Raw genomic sequence first — 21,177 nt, 5'->3', positions numbered from 1 at the left:
GTCGTCTGGCGGGTCCCAGGGTAAGAGCCTTCTCTGTGGCGACCCGACCTTCTGGAATCAACTTCCCCCAGAGATTAGGATTGCCCCCACCCTCCTTGCCTTTCGCAAACTCCTTAAAACCCACTTCTGTCATCAGGCATGGGGGAATTGATTCCCCTGAACCAGGGGAATGGTTTGTGTGAGATGTATGATTGCTTTTTATATGAAGGGGTTTAAATTATTTTTAAATATTGGATTTGTACTGTTTTTATTGTTGTGAGCCTGAGTCTTCGGAGTGGGGTGGCATGCAAATCTAATAAATAATAATAATAATAATAATAATAATAATAATAATAATAATAATAATCCTGTCTCATTTTGTTCTGTAAAGAGAAAAAATGTGAGAGAGTGCTTCACAAGAATTAGGGAAAAAATTAATTGTTTAGAAGTCTAAAATGCAGAAAGACTGGTCAGATAATTAGGTATAAGAAGAATATAAACTGTGAAATAAATCAATGGAATAGATTATATGTAGCTCAAGGTTGAATTATAGAGTCCTTGGTGATCTCTGACCTTAGATGTTTTGTTGCAGACTTTTAAACTACCCAGCTAGGTAATACCAATACTTCTAAAACTAATGATGTAACTAGTTGGGTAATTAAACCTATGAAACAAATATGCATAAAACCTTTTATGGATCTCTTACACTTATTTAAATATTGCGAGCAATGTGAATTTATCAAACTTAATCCTTTTTGTTGGAATAATTCTTTTCATCTGAAATGTTATTTGGCTAAGGATTGGAGATACACAAGGACCTTAAGAAACTAATAATAACTAAGCATATTTATAATCTGATTGTTTTAAAATTCAATATTTTTTCAAATAATACTCTGTATTGTAGAAATATAAAACAATACTTTCTACAAACAATTTTAATTTTATTTCATACGAAATTAATAAATGAGCACAGAATAATAATACTTCAATGATGCACAAATGCAGACTGCAAGACTGAGCCAGCCCTATAAAGTTATGTAGAAAAACAATACAAGTTGAATAAATAAATAACTAAAGAGTTACACATTTAGAGATTGCTTGCACGTTCATTTTAGAAATACCACAAATTTTATTATATCTTCAAAATGAATACCTGTGCACATTTATAAGTTCCACCACAGTGTGATTATTGCATTGTAAATTTTATGGAAGGTTCATATCACACTGCTTCTTTCAGGGTTATAGAAATACATATACTGTATCCATTATTAATTTACCAAGAAGTAAGTGTAATTTAATTCAATAGAATTCAATTCAGCTGTAACATACATAATTTCTTTCTTTTTCTTAAAATGTGCTATACAGTTAGGACCCAGTTTATGAATGAATTCTATTCCCAAGTCGAATTTGTATGTAAGCTGGCACAATATTATTATGTAAAAAGTAATACAATGAATTAGAACCATTGCATATTTAATTTGAATCAGTATGTATTTAACTTCAAATTTGCTAGAATAGGCGCTATTATAGCAAATTTGAAGTTAAATACATAGTGATTCAAGTTAAATATACAGTACAATGGTTCAAATTTCAAGTCATGATTATGACTGCAATATTAGCACATGTAGCATATTGTGACTGCAGTACAGCAAGTTCCCAGGTTAAGAAAATCCCAGTGTAAGGATAGCTCATAAATAGGAACAGAGCCTGTTCTTAACTATGGGTTATTCTTATACGTAACCTGGGAATCTGCTATATTGCAGTCATAATGTGCTACACATGCTAATATTGCAGCCATAATCATGACTTGAAAGACTGTGCCTAATCTTATTCAGTGTGATTCCTACCTGTAAGGCAGACTGCTATATAGTGTTTTGCAATAAAACAATTGTAAATCACAATTGATATTAGAGTAGAACTCTATGTAGCGTAGAGTATCAGATATCTGCATACAGAATGGGTTTATTTCATAGTGCATTTGATTTTTCTGTATCATAATTCTATTCAGCACTTGGAAAAACTCGGCTTTATGCAGTACATATTTAATCATTTGTACAACAAGAATTTTTCTTGGTTTTTATCTTCACTACCATGCAAACCTCTGAATTTATCCTGATAAATCCAGACCTTTAAACAAAAAACACAAGTGGAAAAAAAGGGAAATTGGACATGTACTAATAATTTGTTTTCTTCCATATAAATAGGTACTAAAATGAAATAAATAAAACAAAGTGATTTTTAATGCAACAGATGTATGTTATTCTTAAAATTGAGCAAAGCTCTAATTTAATTTAATTTAATTGACTTCTATGCTGCCCAATCTCGTGGGATTTATTCCAATTGTATTTACTCCTTATAGTCTGTTCAAAGTTTACTTTAAACTTGCATGAAAGAGTTAACATTTGATGTTTGTTAGCAAAAAAAAGAAAAAGACAAGGCTTACATTTTTAAAAAAGTTATCATGATATTACATTAGACATTGACATCATGATATAATTGCACTTTCCAATACTGCTTAGAAGGAAACTATGTGAAACAAAAAATATTTTGAGGTAATAACTCCAAGTTAGGGTAGAAACTGCTTGGAATGGTTATCCAGCTAATTTTAACTTTTGTTTGTTTGACTTCCTGGATATATTGTAACAGTGTTGTTCATCAAAGATTGGCTCGTTCAATGTATTTCAGTTTTCTTTTAACCTTAATACAAAATACAGTGTTAACTTAGTCTCTAGCTGCTGTTTCTGTGTTCTTCCCTGTAATGTTTCCACCATCCATGTTCTTTCGTAGCCTTCAAGATGTTCAGCAAGGGCAGCAGTCCACAGCCAAAGTCAAAGTCCAGTCACGCCCCCATTCCCAGGCAGCAGTGCTCAGCGCTAGCACCTCCTTGCTGGTGAGAAATGGGAGTGTCCAGTTAGAAGCAACACATGACAATGCATCTGCTGTCGGCAGCAGCAGTTTGCACAATGAACTTGGTATGCAGGCATTACATAACTTAGTGCAATCAAAGTGTTTATTCCGTAGATTTGTGGCTTATAATGCATTCTACCTAAACTTGCTTAGTCTTGGCTTTATTTCAAACTGTTGAGGTGTGTTTCTTACAGCAAATTGCTTCTGGACTTCCTTTTGCAAGACTTTGTATGTTAAATGATTATCTAGGGTTGTTGTTTTTTAAAAAAAATCATCGATTGAATATACTGAATTAATTTACATAAAAATTCATCAAAATACCATGTCTCAACTTTTTGCATTTATTTTAAAGATTTGAATCATGCATGGAACTCTAATAAATCGCTTTTCAGCATTAATATGCAGAATGCAAATAATAATATTTCAAACTTTGTCATTATAATACACTTTTGTGTTAAATGTTGTCATTGTGAATTATTTATGATCCTATTTACAATACTGACACTTGTGATTATTATTTGTTTTTGATCAACATTATTATTGATCAACATTTCTGAATTCTGTACTGGAACTTACGTTTGGATATGGAAACTAAATGTAAGGAAAGCCTGATGCTACTTGTACTTTAATAATTCAGCAAGCCTATTTTTAATTAAAACGTAATTACAATTTATCATAGAAATAACTTCCACAATCTGTTTCATGTTGGATGATTTAAATTTGTACCAGAGCATGTGACCTCTGATGATTGCTGGATTATCATCCACAATGTAAAATCCTATTAATATTTTAATCAGGTGGGAAATAATTGTGGCTTCTCTGTTCACATATATATGAAAGCAGTGCTAAATTTAAGCACTGATACTTTCAGTAGTGGATGTAAAGGCTGGAATGTCTGTTTTGATTTCAGTCACCAAGATTGATTTGTTTGATCTGATTGGTCAGATGGCTGCCCTTCTTCCTTCACTGCTCTAGGTGCATTCCTTCCATTCCATTGCTTGCTTAGTAGAAGAAAATACCCATTTCAGATATGAATCTTCTCTTTATAGTTTGGGGTATATGATACATATGATAGCTGGATTCCCCTTGCTACAACATCCCAAGTTTTATTTTTGAAAAGAAGTTTTTATTCATGACCAGATTGATCACAGTTTATTTAGATGTTGCTGATGTCTCATTTTGCAAACTGTTTCTATTCTATCTTGTTGCAAAGTACTAGACTTCAATATTGCCATCTCATGATTAATTGGAATAATGTAACTTGATAAAAAAATCTTTTTGACGACTTTGAAAAAGAGCATACTTAAAATGACAACTTGCAAATTGCAAAAAAAACCTTTATGAAATATTGTAAATTATACAGTAAATGCTATTTTGCTAAAGGTGCAATTCTACTTGTATTGTCTCAAAATTAAGTTTAAGAAATGTAATTAATTTTATGTTAATTGATGGCACTTTGCTGGGAATCAAAAATTGCGAATGTGTTGGTTATTTTTAGAAATTGGTAACAATAGAAGTCTCTCGCTGATCATGCAAAACTCTTTTTGCTGCAAAAAGCAGTGATAAAATGAAATGAATATTTTTATATTCTTCCTAAAACACAATCCTGGGAAATAAACAGAAGGATCCTGCTGTGAAAATTACTCCCTAGTTGAAAACTAGATCTTTAATTAGGGAACTACACCTCTCCCTCTCCTCTTTTTGCTGTTTCTATTACATAATTACATAGTCTGTGAAAAAAAACTAATTTTGGAAATGTCCTGCACAATGTCCTTTGAATTTCCAAATCAAATGACATTTGTTTCATAGTGATTCTGTATAATCAGAAGAACCTTTCCTGGTGTATTGGTATATCTAGAGAATCAAATCAGTTACACGCTTTTAGACAAATAATTACTTTTAAATACTTTTTCCCCAGTTGGTCTGACCTTGCACCACCATTTCATTATTGTTCATTTTAATTTTAATTCTTTAAGTTGCCAGAACAGATGTCATTACTAAAGAACCACAAAATATTTGAAAATTATTATATTGCATGAATAGATGGAGCTTCTATATAAATAGTTTATTTAACAACAAGCAAATAGGAATTATGCTGAATTTATCTTCTCTAAAGGACAACATAGGAATGTCCTCTATTAGCATTGTCTTTCCTCCAAAATATGGATTTTCATGTCCTTAGTTTTCTGTGGTCCAGATTTAACTTGGACAACAGGGATGCTAATAAATTTGAGAACTTGATGCATTTTTAATATCATGTATGTGCTGTTTTCAAAAATAATTTGTATAAGGAAGAAAAGATCAGGAAAGCTATTGCAAAGATTTGAAGTGCCATTTTTTACTGGAATAACTTTAGGATCATGTCTGTTTTGATGGAGCTCTTATTCTAATGCTATGACTCTGTCTGTTAGAATGTGACTGCTCTACTGGTACCTGCAGCATTTAGTGGCAATTACACAATGACAGAGTTATATATTTATGTTTTGGAATGAATGGGCAGATGACTGTTATAATTCAGATGTAGGGAGTTCCTATTTTCTTGTCCTCTAATTTTCTTTCAAATGTTATACAGGCTTGCTACCTCTGATTAAGATTTTTGTTCCTCTTTATTTCAAAGTTGTAATTGTGGCCCATTAATATTCTTGGACTGTCATTGTTTACATGATAGAAGCTAAAATCAAATCAAGTGCACAATTAGCCTCACTGCTACCATATTTGACACTAGCAGTACAGGAAAGCATATAATCTGGTGAAAAAATTGTTAATTTAGAAGTGATTAAATGTTGACTTTTGGCAATGCAAGTGGTTGCTTTTAAAAAATATATGCTAATGTATTTCTTTTTGATTCAGTCACATTATATATGAGATTATTTTGTCAACCTTTGTTATTTCAACTTTAATCCAAGGAGTCTTTGCTGTTGCAATCATTATATCATTTATGCTGGGGAAGGTCAAAATATGGCTTCAATTGGAGCTTCATTATGTTCAACAAACTTGCTAAACATTTTTCTGTTAGATATGTGTATATACCTCTAAAATCTTTGTGGCTGATTGCTCATGATCTTCATTTGGGAGAAACAGTGCATGATTGGGCAACTATTTTTGAATCAACACACTTCAAATGGAGTAACTTAACGAATGCATCAAATCTATGATCCATTACTCCAGTGCGATTAATATTTAGCCATGTTGTGGCTGCTTTAGTTTTGCCCCGCTGCTGTACTTCAGCAGTCAGTCATAGTCGCATGTTAGCCATTTCCAAAGCACTCTGCAAACTTTCTACAAGGGAAAATCAGTGAGGAAGCTGGCAGGAAATCAGTTGCTCCCAATTCCACTACTTTTATGCCTGTCCCTGGTCATTCTGTTTCTCTGTTTAGGTATCTGAAACAGTGACTAATGACCCTAAACATTACAATAAATCTATCAAGGAATGGCTTGGAGGGAAAAAAAGAAATGGAAGAACCAAGAATGACCAAGTGAAAGTCTATATCTGCTGCAATTCCCATCAAGATGTTGTGGGATAATTTGAAATGGGCTGAAACCCTTCAAACATCTCACAGGTGAAAAAAATATTCATGGAAGAGTGGGAATAAATTGCAATGGATGTCAGGCACTGTGAGCAATTGAAAGAAATATCAGTTTGAGCTTGTTTCTGCCAAAGGAGGCAATATCAACTACAGATAAGCTGCAATGTCATGGAATTTTGATTGAAAGACTTTGCAGTTGTTAAGCAGATCACCCTGTGACCTGATTTTACAACTATTTTATTGCAGCTGACTGCAATATTTGTTAGCAAATCATATGGTTGTTAAGAATCTATTCTCCCAAATGCCTGGTATTATTATTATTCTTTTGCCAAAAATCATTTTTATGTGCAGCAATCATAACTTAAAGGATGGGTCAGAAGTAACAATTTGGGAGTCCATCATATTTGTTCTGGTTGTTAAGCAAGAACTACCTGCATTAGGGAAAGGGTGTACTTATCTTTTCCACAGAAGAAAATTGTATCTCTGTTATTTCTTTTTTGTTGAATAAATTATTGCAAAGTCAGTATTAAGTAAAACCATCTTTATCTTTATAGAGTAATACCTCATGATACGAACTTAATTGGTGCAAGGAGGAGGTTCGTAAGACGAAAAGTTCGTAAGACGAAACATTGTTTCCCATAGGAAACAATGTAAAGTCAATTAATCCGTGCAACCAAAACCCCCCCCGCAAAAAACCGGCTTTCCGGCTGTTTTAAAAGGTGACAGCCGGCCTGGGGGGCTTCCCAGCACCCCCCGAACCCGGGTTCGGGGTTCGGGGTGGTGCTGGCAAGCCCCCCAGGCCGGCTGCGACCTTTTAAAACACCCACGCCGCTTCGCAGCTGTCTCCTGAAGCCGAACGCGGAAGTTTGGCTTTGCCGTTCGGTTTCGGGAGACAGCTGCGAAGCGGCGCGGGTGTTTTAAAAGGTCGCAGCCGGCCTGGGGGGCTTCCCAGGAACCTCCCGAACCAAACCCGGGGTTCAGCCAAATTTTGCCTCTTCTTACGAACTTTGTTCGAGTTACGAACCGGCGTTCGGGAGGCTTCTGGGAAGCCCCGCCGCCCAGCTGTTACCTTTTAAAACAGCCGCGCGGCTTCCCAGCTGTCTCCGAACGCAGGTTCGTAACTCGAAAAAAGTTCGTAAGAAGAGGCAAAATTTTGCTGAACCCCGGGTTCGTATCACGAGTTGTTCGTAAGATGAGGGGTTCGTATCTTGAGGTACCACTGTATATTGTTTGGATGAATACAAACAATTATTTTGTCCACATATATTAAAAATGATTTTTATACATGGGGTATATTTAATAATAATAATAATAATAATAATAATAATAATAATAATAATAATTTATTAGATTTGTATGCCACCCGTCTCCAAAGACTTGGGGCGGCTCACAGCATTTGTCATATGATTATATACATACTTTAAAGAAATCAAATAAAAATTAAATAAATCGACATACTGTACTATTGAGGGAAATCTGGTTTCCACTGTTAAATTCATTCATGTACATTTATGTTATTTTTATTGTGAATTATCTCACTGTATTTAGGGAAGTGCTAAGAAGTCATCAAGTGTACTGTCAGCCAAGTATCAGAGGTTTTCAAGTGTTTAGATATCCAAAATGTAGCAGCAACACATATTTCTATTTTTTCTCTCTGCTTTGGGGAATAAAATTAAATTTAGATTATTATTTTTAATGATGCTAGATGACGATATTCAGTGAATAAGTCATTCACCCATGGTGTTCATCTGTGCTACATTTATCTAAATAAAACCATTAGTGGGAGATCATATGGAGCTTTGGAGTGGGAGTGATTCTAAGTTTAGTAATATTTGTGCATTCTCGAATTGGATGATTTTCTATTACTACAAATTATGACGTTTATTTTTTTTATAAATATTTTTATTGACATATAAAGCACAGTACAATTTGGAAAACAATAAAAAATGCAAACATAAGTAAGGAAGTAAAGAAAAATGGGGAAGAGCAGAGAAGAAAAAGAAAAGAATTAGAGGAAATGAGAAGAGAAAGGAAAGGGGGAGGAAGATAAAGAAAGAAAAGAAAACACACCGTTATTTTCTTTCTTTAAATTTCTGATAGTTTGAAAAGCAGACCATACACACATCACTCTTGCTTTATCTATATTGTCAACTGTTTATGCTTTTACTATTTTATTTACTAACTAAACAAATTTATGATAGATTTAAGATTCCAGTAGGTCATATACAACTTGGAATATAAGAGAGGTATCTACTTTATTTAAAAAGTATGACTCAGCAAATAAAAGAAAAAAGTGTATGCATTATGTGTCCAAGAAAAATGAGAAAAAGGATTAATAATGAAATAAATAAAGATGGGTTGATATTATGGATTTGTTTTTAGGATTATATGCAATGAAATGGAGGTCTACATTGGATTATAAATTATAACATACCATAACCAGCATGTAAGAAATAAGTTGAATAAATTTGCCTATAGGCTAAATGAATTCAAAATGAATAGGTGAAGGGAGAATGAATTGGTTGAAAGGAAGGGAAATCTAAAATAGGCATGATTGGATAGAATCGTTGAGATTCTGAAAAAAGAAAAAGATGAGAAGTTTAAAGAATTGAAAGCAATATATGAATCTATGTAAGTATGCAGTAGAAGATGAATGTGTTTTCCAAGACTAGAAGGGGATGGAGAAATACAGGCAATGTTACATCTGTGGAATAATTTTATTCTACTACTTTAAAAAAAAATCTTGTACAGTGGTACCTCGAGATACGAGTTTAATTCGTTCCGGACCTGGGCTCTTAAGTCGAGCAGCTCTTATCTCGAACGACTTTTCCCCATAGGAATTAATGTAAATAATTTTAATTGGTTCCAGCCCTCAAAAAACTCACAAAGTTAGTCTAAATTATGCAGAAAGACATGTTTTTAATGAAGAAATGTACATGTACATATAAATGAATAATGAAGTTTCTTTCACTTAACTTGTAAACTTTCTTAAACTTTTAAATTTACATATGTTCAACTTCTCTGCCACCCAATCCTGTAGGACAGAGGTCCCCAACCCTTTTTGCACCAGGGACCGGCTTTAAGCGATCAAGAGAGGAATGGGTGAATGAATGGACGGAGGGGTGGGAAGGAAGGAAGGAAAGAGGGAAGGGACAGGAACAGAGGAAGGAAGCAAGGAAACTTATGAAAGGGGAGAGTAAGAGAGGAATGAGTGAAGGGAGGGAGGGAGGGAAGAAGGTGGGAAGGAGAAAGAAAAGAAGAAATAGAGGAAGGGAAGGTAAAAGAGAGAAAGAAAAAGAGCAAGAAAGAAAGAAAGAAAGAAAGAAAGAAAGAAAGAAAGGGGGAAGGGACAGGAACAGAGGAAGGAAGCAAGGAAACTTATGAAAGGGGAGAGTAAGAGAGGAATGAGTGAAGGGAGGGAGGGAGGGAAGAAGGTGGGAAGGAGAAAGAAAAGAAGAAATAGAGGAAGGGAAGGTAAAAGAGAGAAAGAAAAAGAGCAAGAAAGAAAGCTGCAAGCAACTCCCCCCGAGCCCCCCAGGCCGGCTGCAACCTTTTAAAACGCGCGCCGCTTCGCAGCTGTCTCCTGAAGCCGAACGCGGAAGTTAGCGTTTGGCTTCAGGAGACAGCTCCTTGGCGCTTGTATCTCGAATTTGGGCTTGTAAGTAGAACAAAAATATCTCTCCCCTCCCAGCTCTTATCTCGAGTTGCTCTTAAGTAGAGCAGCTCTTATGTCGGGGTTCCACTGTATCTTTAATTTTTTGGCTTGTGATTTATTACACTTTTTGTGGATTTTGCATTTCTTGAACAGAAAGAACATGATAGTCATGCATGTTTGTATATAATTGTTACATATTGTAATCAAACTATGGTGACTACTGGATTTTTTATGAAGAGAGGTTTAATGTAAACTATGACTCTTTCAGTTCCATATTTCAAACAATGAAATGTGCATTTTCAAAGGAATAATATGCATATTATAAAACAAAAATGCACAGCATCTATTTGCTCAGAAGTTGTCATGAACTCTGTACAGCCTGTCAGTGGCTGCTTGAAGTGGAGGCTTTTTGTTCTTCTATTTTTTCTATTTTATTATTTTTAAATTTTCATTGTGTCATTGTTTAGTAACAATTTAGTAACTGTAGAATTCGACTATTGAGATGCAGAGTTTTATCTCCCTCTGCTGATAAAAGGCAAGCACTGCTAATTCTTTAAATATGTGGTTTAATGGATTTGATTTACTTCAGCAGACAGAACAATTGAAACAAGAAAATCACTAGAATGAATATGACACAAGGTCTTTTGTCCCTTTAAAAAAACAATCACAAAAATGTGTGGTTTTCACTAGCTTTAATCAGATTTTTAAGTGACACAGTGATATTGGGCCTTTACAATTCACCCTTTAAAATCCCACAAAATTCTCAAATTGCATCTTTCCTTTATTCATTTATTAGAAATATCTGAAAGGAACCATTTAGTAATTGTTTTTTATCAGTAGCTAATAATCATGGGTTCCTAATACTGTATATAGTCTTAATGGAAGCAGGTTTCCCATGTTTCCATCAAGTAATAGAGTTATTATGACAGCAAATTGCATACATTGACATCATTTCAAAGAAGCACTTCCATATGTTTGTTTTAAGCATATTGCCAATTAATTTCACTGAATGATCTCATATTCAAATATTATACAAAACAAATTATTTTCCCTTTCTTGTTTGTTTGTTTAATTATTTAATTATTTTTTTCTGCAACTACATAAATCTAACTGATTAGCTTTTTCCTACAGGAAAGGGAGTCTTGCTGCTGTAGGAATTGATAAACTGAATATGGTGAAATTTTCAAACAAAAAAAAATCCCATTGTAAATTCCCATTGTCTTGATGTTGTATTTTTAATGTTTGTGTTAACAAACCATGCTATACAAGGATGATGAAAATGGGTATATAAATTAGCAAGCTTGATAAGTGGCCATCTGTTTTAATTTCTAATCCTGATTACAACATCTTTTGGGGATCTTTCCTATAAAAATAATTTCATATTCATGATTTTTAAATTACTCTGTATGTTTGTAAATAACAATATGTTTGCTGTTACAGTGTTCAAAGATTTCATGATATTTAATGTATCTTGACTTTCTTTTTGATAGGTAAGTTCAGTTCCACGCTCTATGAGACGGGGGGCTGCGATATGTCGCTTGTGAATTTTGAGCCAGCTGCAAGAAGAACATCTAACATCTGGTGTGTTTTTGAAAGTAGTTGCTGTAGTTTATGCAGTGATACCAATTTATTTATAAATGGATAATATTTGTAGGATTATGTTTTGATACAAAAAGCAAATGTTTTAGATTTATATTGTAGAATATCAGGGTTTATGTATTGAATTTTATACTTATGGTTGAATAATAATTGGGAACTGCACATCACTATTGTTGTTATATGTGTGCATGCGTCAGAAAGAAAGAGAAAATTCTGGCCTATGGCTCAAACAGACATTCTGCCAAAATCAAATACAGTATTAGCTTCAATATAATGTGTATGTTTGTGTGTATGAGCATTTAGGGGTAATGTTCTATTTTCTAAAACAGAAAACTGAATTGAATTGGAAATCAGACTAAGGCATCCAATTAAACTTGTCTTCTTGTTTCAGTGATACGGATTCTCATGTATCAAGTTCTACCTCAGTTCGCTTTTATCCACATGATTTAGTAAGTTTTTGCATTTGCTATTATTTGTTGCAAATTATATATAATTTTATATTCTAAATTTAGCTGCTCCAATTAAATTCAGGCTAGCCACCTGAAATTTATGGTACAAATGTTCAGCAGCTAGACATTACAGGTAGTCCTCAACTTATGAACACAATTGAGCTCAAAATTTCTGTTGCTGAATGAAACATTTGTTAAGTGAATTTTGTCCCATTTTATGACCTTTCTTGCCACATTTTTTTGGAATATAATAGAATTTTTAATAGGCCAAGTGTTGTCTTTGATGCATATGCTCTTTGTGTACATAAAAGAAAAGATACATTCTTAAGTGAAACACTGCTGTTGTTAAGTTAGACAAGATTGTTAAGTGAATCTGGCTTCCCCATTGAGTTTGGTTGTCAGAAGGTGGCAAAAAGTGATGACATAACCCTGAATTTTGATCACATGATCAAACCATCATGACACTTTTTTCATTGTTGTATCTTTGAACAGTCATTAAATGAACTGTTGTAAGTCAAGGACTACCTGCGTAGCTGCGGATAATTAAAATGACAATATATTTAAATGGTTTAATATATTGGAGCTAATATGTATAAATTCCTTATTGATATCCAATCCATATGCTTTGTTCAGCTGTCTTAGTCTCATCCTTTGATGTATTAAATATCCCATACCTGGTGTGCAGGTATGTGATCTCTGTTATTTTATTTAATCTTAGAAAATATCTGTGTTTCTTCATTGGAGACAATTAGCCAATTCATATACATATGTATCTGTGGCATACCCATAGTGTTGTTGAGCAAATGGTAATAGTTGATGGCAGCTATTCAAGTAGTCATCACCTAGCAGGAACCCTCTCCTCTAACATTTATGTTCTTTCAAAATAGGACTGAAGAAGTTAAATATGAAAGCAAAATCTTATTAACATTATTGTAGCTTTCCCTCCCTCAGATCAGGCTGAACAGACTGTTAACCATAGATACCGATCTTCTGGAGCATCAAGACATTGATCTAAGTCCTGATCTGCAGGACCATCTACAGCCACAGGAGGAGCCATCGCAAAAAGTGAAACACTATTATCGCTTTTGGATCTTACCCAAAGTCTGGATTGGTATCAATTTTGATAGATTGACTCTTTTGGCTTTGTTTGACAGGTAGGTCCTGTATGCTTTATACTGTTCTAAAATAGAATGTGTTTAGATTATTAGTATGCTTGGAAAGATATCTAAAGATTCTATAAGTATCAAAGCATTAAGAAGTAAAATTGCCAAATAATAATTTATTGACAACTGAGATCATAACAAAATACTGACAACTGAGCTCATAACAAAATATTTACTATTAATTATAAAAAAACCTAGAAAACCCTAGGAACTCTAGAAAACAAAGAGGAAGTGATGATCTCTACTTGTTTAGATTTGGACTGCCAGATGATTTGATTAAATGATGGATTGAATGATGACCTGTTTTGGATCTATTTAGTAGAATAGATTGTTCACTTGAATTCAAGTGAAAGTGTGGTTGATTATAACTAAAATGTATTTCAAAATCAAAAATAACCAAAAATGTCTTCTGAATATGGATAAACAGTTGTTTGATTTGTTCCACTTTCTTGTATTCTTTGTTCCTGTTGTAGCATTTCACTAACATATACATAAACATATTTGTCCATAGGAATCGTGAGATCTTGGAAAATGTATTAGCTATCATTCTAGCTATCCAAGTGGCTTTCCTAGGTTCTGTACTACTTATAGAAGGCTTCTTCAAGGACATCTGGGTTTTCCAATTTTGTTTGGTGATTGCCAGCTGTCAGTACTCTTTGCTGAAGGTAATGTTTTATCCTCACTGTTGCATAGTTTTAAATTATTAAAATTGTCTACTGTATGAGTTAATATCAGTATTTTCAAAAGATGTTCCTGTTTTATAGCTTATTTTTTGAATAAAGACATTAAAAGAGCACCTTGAAGGGGAAAGCGGAATAATGATTCCCAAAATGAGAAGAAATCTTTTCAGTCTTCATATTCCTCTCAGTTCTTTTTTTTAAAAAAAACATGCCAACAATTAAAATAAATTAATTTTGCCTTTAAGTGTAAACCAGCCAAAGCTCAGTAGTTTGCATAAACTATGGTTTGTAGAACAAGCATGGATTTCAAAATATATTTGATTTGATGCTGGCTTGTTCTTATAATCGTGATTAAGAAGCCACTAATCCTCTTTTTGAGATGTCACAGAAATATTAATGTACATAGATGTAGTACCTTGAGAGACAGCAATGATTTAACATTTGGGAATATTATTCATTCTGTAATTTGTTAAAGTAAGATTTCAATCTTACAAATTGTTAAAAACCACATTGGATAATATTTAAAAAAAGAAATAACCAGACGTTTTCTGAATAATTAAAAAACTCACTCACAATTTGAAATATTTTGATTGCTCCAAATTAGGCTATTGCATGTTTGTGAATTTGGATTTTTTGGTCCTAGGAGTAACACAATTTTCCTTTCTATGGCAACCCACACAGAAAAACAGGGTGTTCTTTATATTGTCGATTAGGCTTTTTTATATATTTCTTAATTCACATTACAAGATTTTACAGAAATTGATTATACATCTATACAGAATGTCTAAGGTAGATTTCCCGGGTCTCCTCTTTTGATACGGAGGAAAACATGCTACGTTATCTCCCTTGAAAGACCATACAATGGTCATTTTCCCCACCCAAAATTTTCTTAACAGTTGTGTCTATTTTCTGTTGCAATTAGATATATCTAAACTATGATAGACTTTTTAGTTCCTGTTTGCTCTTGATAATAGTTGAGAAATATTTTTGTCACAGTTGAAAAATGTTGTCCTGATAGTTTAATGTGTCTAGGGAAGTCCAGATTATTATCTTAGGAGATACCAAACCAACAATAACATTTGTTTGCTGTCTTTGCACTTTTTCAGAGCGTTCAACCAGATTCTTCATCACCTCGACACGTAAGTTTTCCCATCTGGTCTTTATGTAGTGTAATACATCAAAAATTAAAGCATCTATTGCTGTTGTTTTAAAAGTATTGCCATTAAGTAGAAATTGTACTTTTAAAACATTGATGGATTTAAAAAAAAAAATCTGTACAGTATATGATATGCTTACAAATGGCGAGCATATGGTTCAAAATGTACTAATTAAATCCACCAGAAATGAAGGTGATTTTCTAAATCATGGGTGTCAAATTCGATCGCGGCATGTGACATTAGATGAGCTATTGTAAATTTTTTGCCTTTGCCAAGCTGGGATAGCCGTGGCCTGCACACGGTGTAAACAGGCCGCCAGTTTGACACCTCTGTGCTAAATAAAACGTTTTTAGAGTGTTAACCACAGAAACTAGAGGAGCAATATCACCTGCTGTCTTGATTATTGCAACACACTCTACATGTGTTCTGAGACTGTAAATAGTCCAGAATGCAGCCGCGAGAGCTGTCGTGGATATGCCTTGGTATGCCCATATAACACCTATTCTCTACGAGCTGCACTGGCTTCCTATTAGTCTCCGGGCACAATTCAAGGTATTGGTTATTACCTATAAAGCCCTATAAATAGGGCCAGACTATTTACAGGACCGGCTTTTGCCACATACCTCCCAGAGACTAATAAGAACACACAGAGTTGATCTCCTCCGGGTCCCATCGACCACGAAGCCCTGGCCACGAAGCCCTGGCTTTTCCGGCAGGCCTGGGGGGCCATGAACTAACAACTGACAAAGCCAAACTGTATGAATGGTATGTATGCATGTGATTATGACTGTTTTATAGTTAATGGGTTCTTTTAATATAGGGTTTTATAGTTTTAGATATTATATTCGACTTCTTCTCATTGTTCTGTATCTATTTGTATTTGTATTAATATTATTACTGTAAGCCACCCTGAGTCCTTCGAGATTGGGTGGCGTAGAAGTCAAATAAATAAATAAATAAATAAATAAATACATACATACATACATACATACATACATACATACATACATGTCCAAAGCAGTATTTATTTTAATGGTGCCTGATAGGAGTTCAATAAAGTCACAAAAGAGTTAAGGCAATTTCTATTACTTTTGTAGAAGCTGCAAAAAATAATAATTTAATGATAGCAGAAAATAAGCTGTTGTTTAGAACTGAAAATCAATGGTCCTTGAATATTTGTTACTTTCTTGGAGTATGAAGCTGATGTAATTGATACAGAATTAAAATAATGTGCAATGTCTTATTGGAGGGGGGGTATTCCTTCATCTAGAAAAGGTCATAAGTTCTGTCTTCAGTGGAACTAGCTTACAAAATGAAGTTTCAGAACTGATTTTTAAATAAAGGAATAGTTATGATTTACAACTTAAGTTGCAGTACTCAAACTTGTCTTCCAGGGTCATAACCGAATCATAGCCTACAGCAGGCCTGTTTACTTCTGTATATGCTGCAGTCTCATTTGGCTATTGGACTATGGCAGCAAGAGCACTTTTACTGCACGGTTCCAACTATATGGAATGGCTTTCACAAATCCAATATTGCTGCTTTCAGCAAGGGACTTGGTAATGGGTGAGTGATTTTTCTATTTGGTGCATTTACCTAAGGACTAGAAAACCTGTAGCCTTCCAGATGCTGTTGAACCAAAATTGCAGTCATCCCAAGTAGCAGCATCAGGGGGTTGCTAGGGTCTCCCATCCTTGATGTACGTTCTGATTGGTTACTGTGTCATCTTTGCTCTGTTGAACCTAATTACAGTGATACCTCGTCTTACGAACCCCTCGTCATACAAACTTTTCGAGATACGAACCCGGGGTTTAAGATTTTTTTGCCTGTTCTTCCAAACTATTTTCACCTTATGACCCCGCCGCCGCTGCTGGGATGCCCTGCCTCCAGACTTCCGTTGCCAGCCAAAACGCCCGTTTTTGCGCTGGTGGGATTCTTCTGAGGCTCCCCTCCATGGGAAACCCCACCTCCGGATTTTGCGATGCTGCAGGGGAATCCCAGCTGGCAAAAGGGGTGAATTTTGGGCTTGCACGCATTAATCACTTTTCCATTGATTCCTATGGGAAACATTGTTTCGTCTTACGAATTTTTCACCTTATGAATCTCGTCCTGGAACCAATTAAGTTCCTAAGACAAGGTATCACTGTATTCTATTTTAGTCTCTCCCTCTCTCTCTTTCTCTTTAAATAAGATGAAGTGTTTTGATACACCAGTTCCAGGAAGATCCCAGAACAAAGAGTTTAAGTTAACATACAGGATTTATATACTAGAAAATATAATCAAGACATAGGGTAAAGAACAGTACAGGTAGTCCTTGTTAAGTGACCATCTTTTTTAGCAACTGTTCACATTTATGACAGTGTTGTAAAAATACCTTTACAATGTGGTACAATGTGGAAAATCAGTCCCCAGTTCTTCATGTACTTACTGCTTTTTATCATTTTTGTCTCCTATAGTGTTTATATTATGCTTCCCTATAGTATTTTTCATTGGTCTTCTGCCCCAAGTGAACACATTTGTGATGTACCTCTGTGAACAATTAGATATTCATGTCTTTGGGGGCAATGGTGAGTAAAACCATTTTATTTCATGAAATATAATCAGTGGGTTTCTAAAAATAATTTGAATGTTTATGCAAACTCTCAACATTCAGTGTTTCATAATTTAGCCTTTTCAGATTATAGGTTGTCTTTGACTTGCAACCACAATTGGAAATGGAATTGCTAACCAATATGCTCATAAAGTAGCATGTCACATGCTTAGTGCAGCAATCCTGGCAATCCCCCTTAAGTATATTTTAGCAGTTGTTAGCAGAGCACCCACCCCAGTCCGAGTCATTTTATCCTTGGTCCCTCCCATCACCATATCTTAGAAAGATAAGCAACTCTCACTCCCACCTGCCTATATCTATGAATTCTGAGACGCCTGATACCTAGCTTACCTTTTTGGTCTTCTTGCTGCTGCTCCTAATGATGTGTGCCTATCCTGTCCTTTTGCACCAAGAAGCCCCATTGGCAAAAGCACTCCAGCAAAAGCATGTCCCTTTGAAAGCAGCTTCTCCAGGAACAAGCTTAGTATAAGAGGCAAGGATTATTCTTATAAATGCCCTTTTGTGCAAAGCCAGCCCAAGAGCATTCTGGCAAAAAAAGTGTCCCTTTTCAAGCAACTTTTCCATGCAACCATTCTTACCTGTGGCTTCCTGAGTCAAGCCCTGCCCTTTCCCATTGGACAAACCTGCTTTTCACTGTTTGCGGCATGTTTGTAACTTCAAATGGTTGCTGAACGAATGGTTGTAAGTCATGACCACCTGTATCTGGCTAAGTATTCCTACAATGCAATGACTTGATAATCAAATAGTTATGTACTGATTTATATAAACAAATATAATTTTAATCATATTTCAATATAATGTAGGAGTTCATTGGTTTTATTCATGGTTTTATTCATTTTTCTCTCTATAGTACTCAGTTGTGGGCGGGAGGGGGAAAGGAAAACTATAACGTATCAATTGAAATATAAAAGTAGACTATGGTCTGCTACAAGTTAGGAAAGTTAAGAATGAAATGCATGCAGTAAGGTTCACTTGAATTTTACTGTTCTATGCTATACTTTGTTTTTGCTATTGTGTGTGTGTCTGTCTGCACACATACACACACTTTTAACTAGCCACTGCCAGTCCCTGTACTTTTCTTTGCAAGATATTTGGAAATGGTTTGTCATTGCTTCCTTCCTGGGATTAAAAGAGAGTGACTGTCCCAAATTCACGCTGCTATTTTGTGTGTTAGACAGGGGTTAGAACCAGGTGGGGATTCCTACTTACTGCCGCTACCAGTGCGATGTGCATGCAGCTCCAGGTGATCGGTGGGCATGTGCATGCGTCCAGCACGCACGCATCCAAGCAAACTTTGGCTTCTGCGCATGCGCATGTGAGATTTTTGCTTTTTTTTGCTTTCATGCATGCGCGGAAGCAAAAAATCACCAAAATATTGTGCGGCCATGCATCCTTTTGTGAGATTTTGCTTCCTGCGCATACGCAGAAGCCAAATCTTGCTCAGATGCCTGCACCCACCCACTGGTCACCCGGAGCTCCGTGTGCAGCTCCATTTTCGTTACCGCTACACAGTGTGGGGTGTACCTGCTAGCAACCCATTACTGGTTAGAACTCACAGTATCCTGGTTTCTAATTTGTGCCTTAAACCACTATGGCAACCTAGTTCCTTTGCCATTATGTCTGCTCTTTGTTCTCCCAGCATTAACCAAGCAATTGATTCATCTGAAAACAGTATCTCAAGATTTCCTAACAAACAAGAACATAGATAGGAACTTTTCATGCACCCAGAATAATGATGAATTGTAATCTAATTCAGAATTCCAGAAATCAAATTCTTCAAATTATAGTGCTTCTATTAAGAATACAGATAGTCCTCAAAAGACAACCACAATTGATCTAAACATTTCCGTTGCTAAGTGAGACACTTGTTAAGTGAGTTTGCCCCATTTTATGACCTATTTTGCCACAGTTATTAAGTGAATGTTTGCAGTTGTTAATTTTAGTTACATGGTTGTTAAATAATCTGGCTTCCCCATTGAAGGTTGCAAAACATGATCCTGGGACACGACAACTGTCATAAATATGACTCAGTTATCAAGCATCTGTGGGAATGCTTGTAATGGTTATAAGTGCAAAAATATTTTTTAATGGTTTTTATGCTGTTGTAACCTTAAAGGGTTACTAAGCGAACTGTTGTAAGTTGAACTATCTCTGAATTATTTTAAAAGTAATAATTTATATTTGATAAAGTAAGAAGCTGTGAAAAAATATTTTCTGAAAGTGAATTCATGAAATTCATTCATATATACTCAGATATACCTAAAACAAACTTCAAAATAATAAATGTTTAATTTTTACATCAAGATAAATTGTGCTCATTTTTAATTATTTTTTTATTGTTATATTATTATCTAGCCACAACAAGCCTCATTGCAGCACTCTATAGTTTTATCTGTAGTATTGTGGCCGTAGCGTTATTATATGGATTGTGTTATGGAGCCCTAAAGGTGAGTAGTAGCACCAGTGTTATATTTTTATATAGTAGAGTTAGATTTTACATTGTTATATTCTGTTTTTCGTAAAATGGATAAATGCAATTGTTTGATTTCATGGTTTTATACCATAAATGGAGATAACACCTTTTTTTTTGTACAATACAGAAACCCAGGGATATTCCAGTAAAAATAGGTGCAGACAAAATCTCACATCTTTATATAAGAAAATATATTTTGAATATTTGTTGATATTAGTTGTAATGCCCTTACCTTAGGAAAATTCAGTGTGATAGTATTATTATTTTATAATACTGTAAAAAGAACTACAACACTATAAAGAAAAAAAATACAATAATGGTTTATAGTGAGAAAAAATATTTCTCTTTTTCTCAATGCATGTTGTGATTATTATAATAAATTAAACCTAGCAAAAAAAAGAAGGAAGAGGCTACATAGAGCAGTGATTTTCAACCTTTTTTGAAGCGCGGCACATTTTTTACATTTTAAAATCCTGGGGCACACCACCAACCAAAATGACACAAAATGACACCCTAAGACACTCTCCTCTCTATTTCCATCAGTCTCCTCCCCACCCTTGTGTGTGTATACACCCTCTTGAACCATTTCCAAAAACAGGTGAGGGCTGGGGGGGTTTTCTCTCTTATTCTTTGGGTGCTTTTTATCGTATGCTTTAAATCAAGAGTCACTTCTCTCTCTTTTGTTTCTCTCTCTTTCCTCATTCTCTGTCTCAATCATTTTCTCATTTCTCCTTTTTCCTCCCCTTTTTGGTCATTTCTCTCTCCCTTCCTCTCCTTTTCTCTCTCTCTCTCTCTCTTGCTTTCTCCCTCTCTCACTCTTGCTTTCTCTCTGTTTCTCTTTTCTTTCTCTCTCTTGCTTTCTTTCTTTCTCTCTCTTTCTCTCTCCCTTGATTTCTCTCTCTCTCTCACTCACTCTCACTCTCTCAACAAAAAGTTGTGAGACCGGAATCTGAGCTTCCTTCTTCGCGGCACACCTG

At 34.9% G+C, this 21,177-nt stretch overlaps 1 protein-coding gene across 4 annotated transcripts in view; it reads left to right on the top strand.

The window, feature by feature from the left end:
- PCNX1 (pecanex 1) overlaps positions 1-21,177 on the top strand; it is a 116,562-nt gene that overhangs the window by 46,726 nt on the left and 48,659 nt on the right. For 2 of the 4 annotated variants that reach the window (XM_070758428.1, XM_070758409.1), the window contains exons 7-14: positions 11,559-11,649; positions 12,059-12,116; positions 13,053-13,270; positions 13,791-13,944; positions 15,066-15,098; positions 16,511-16,682; positions 17,573-17,683; positions 20,083-20,174. In XM_070758428.1, coding sequence (XP_070614529.1) covers positions 11,559-11,649; positions 12,059-12,116; positions 13,053-13,270; positions 13,791-13,944; positions 15,066-15,098; positions 16,511-16,682; positions 17,573-17,683; positions 20,083-20,174 — 929 coding nt within the window. Of the gene's footprint in view, positions 1-2,766; positions 2,952-11,558; positions 11,650-12,058; positions 12,117-13,052; positions 13,271-13,790; positions 13,945-15,065; positions 15,099-16,510; positions 16,683-17,572; positions 17,684-20,082; positions 20,175-21,177 lie in introns of all 4 variants that reach the window. The other 2 variants (XM_070758437.1, XM_070758419.1) reach the window with 2 other exon arrangements.

Source organism: Erythrolamprus reginae, chromosome 1 (genome assembly GCF_031021105.1).
Source record: "Erythrolamprus reginae isolate rEryReg1 chromosome 1, rEryReg1.hap1, whole genome shotgun sequence".
NCBI classification, from domain to species: domain Eukaryota; kingdom Metazoa; phylum Chordata; class Lepidosauria; order Squamata; family Dipsadidae; genus Erythrolamprus; species Erythrolamprus reginae.
The sequence above is the reverse complement of the archived record's forward strand: the minus strand, read 5'-3'. Positions and strand labels throughout refer to the sequence as shown.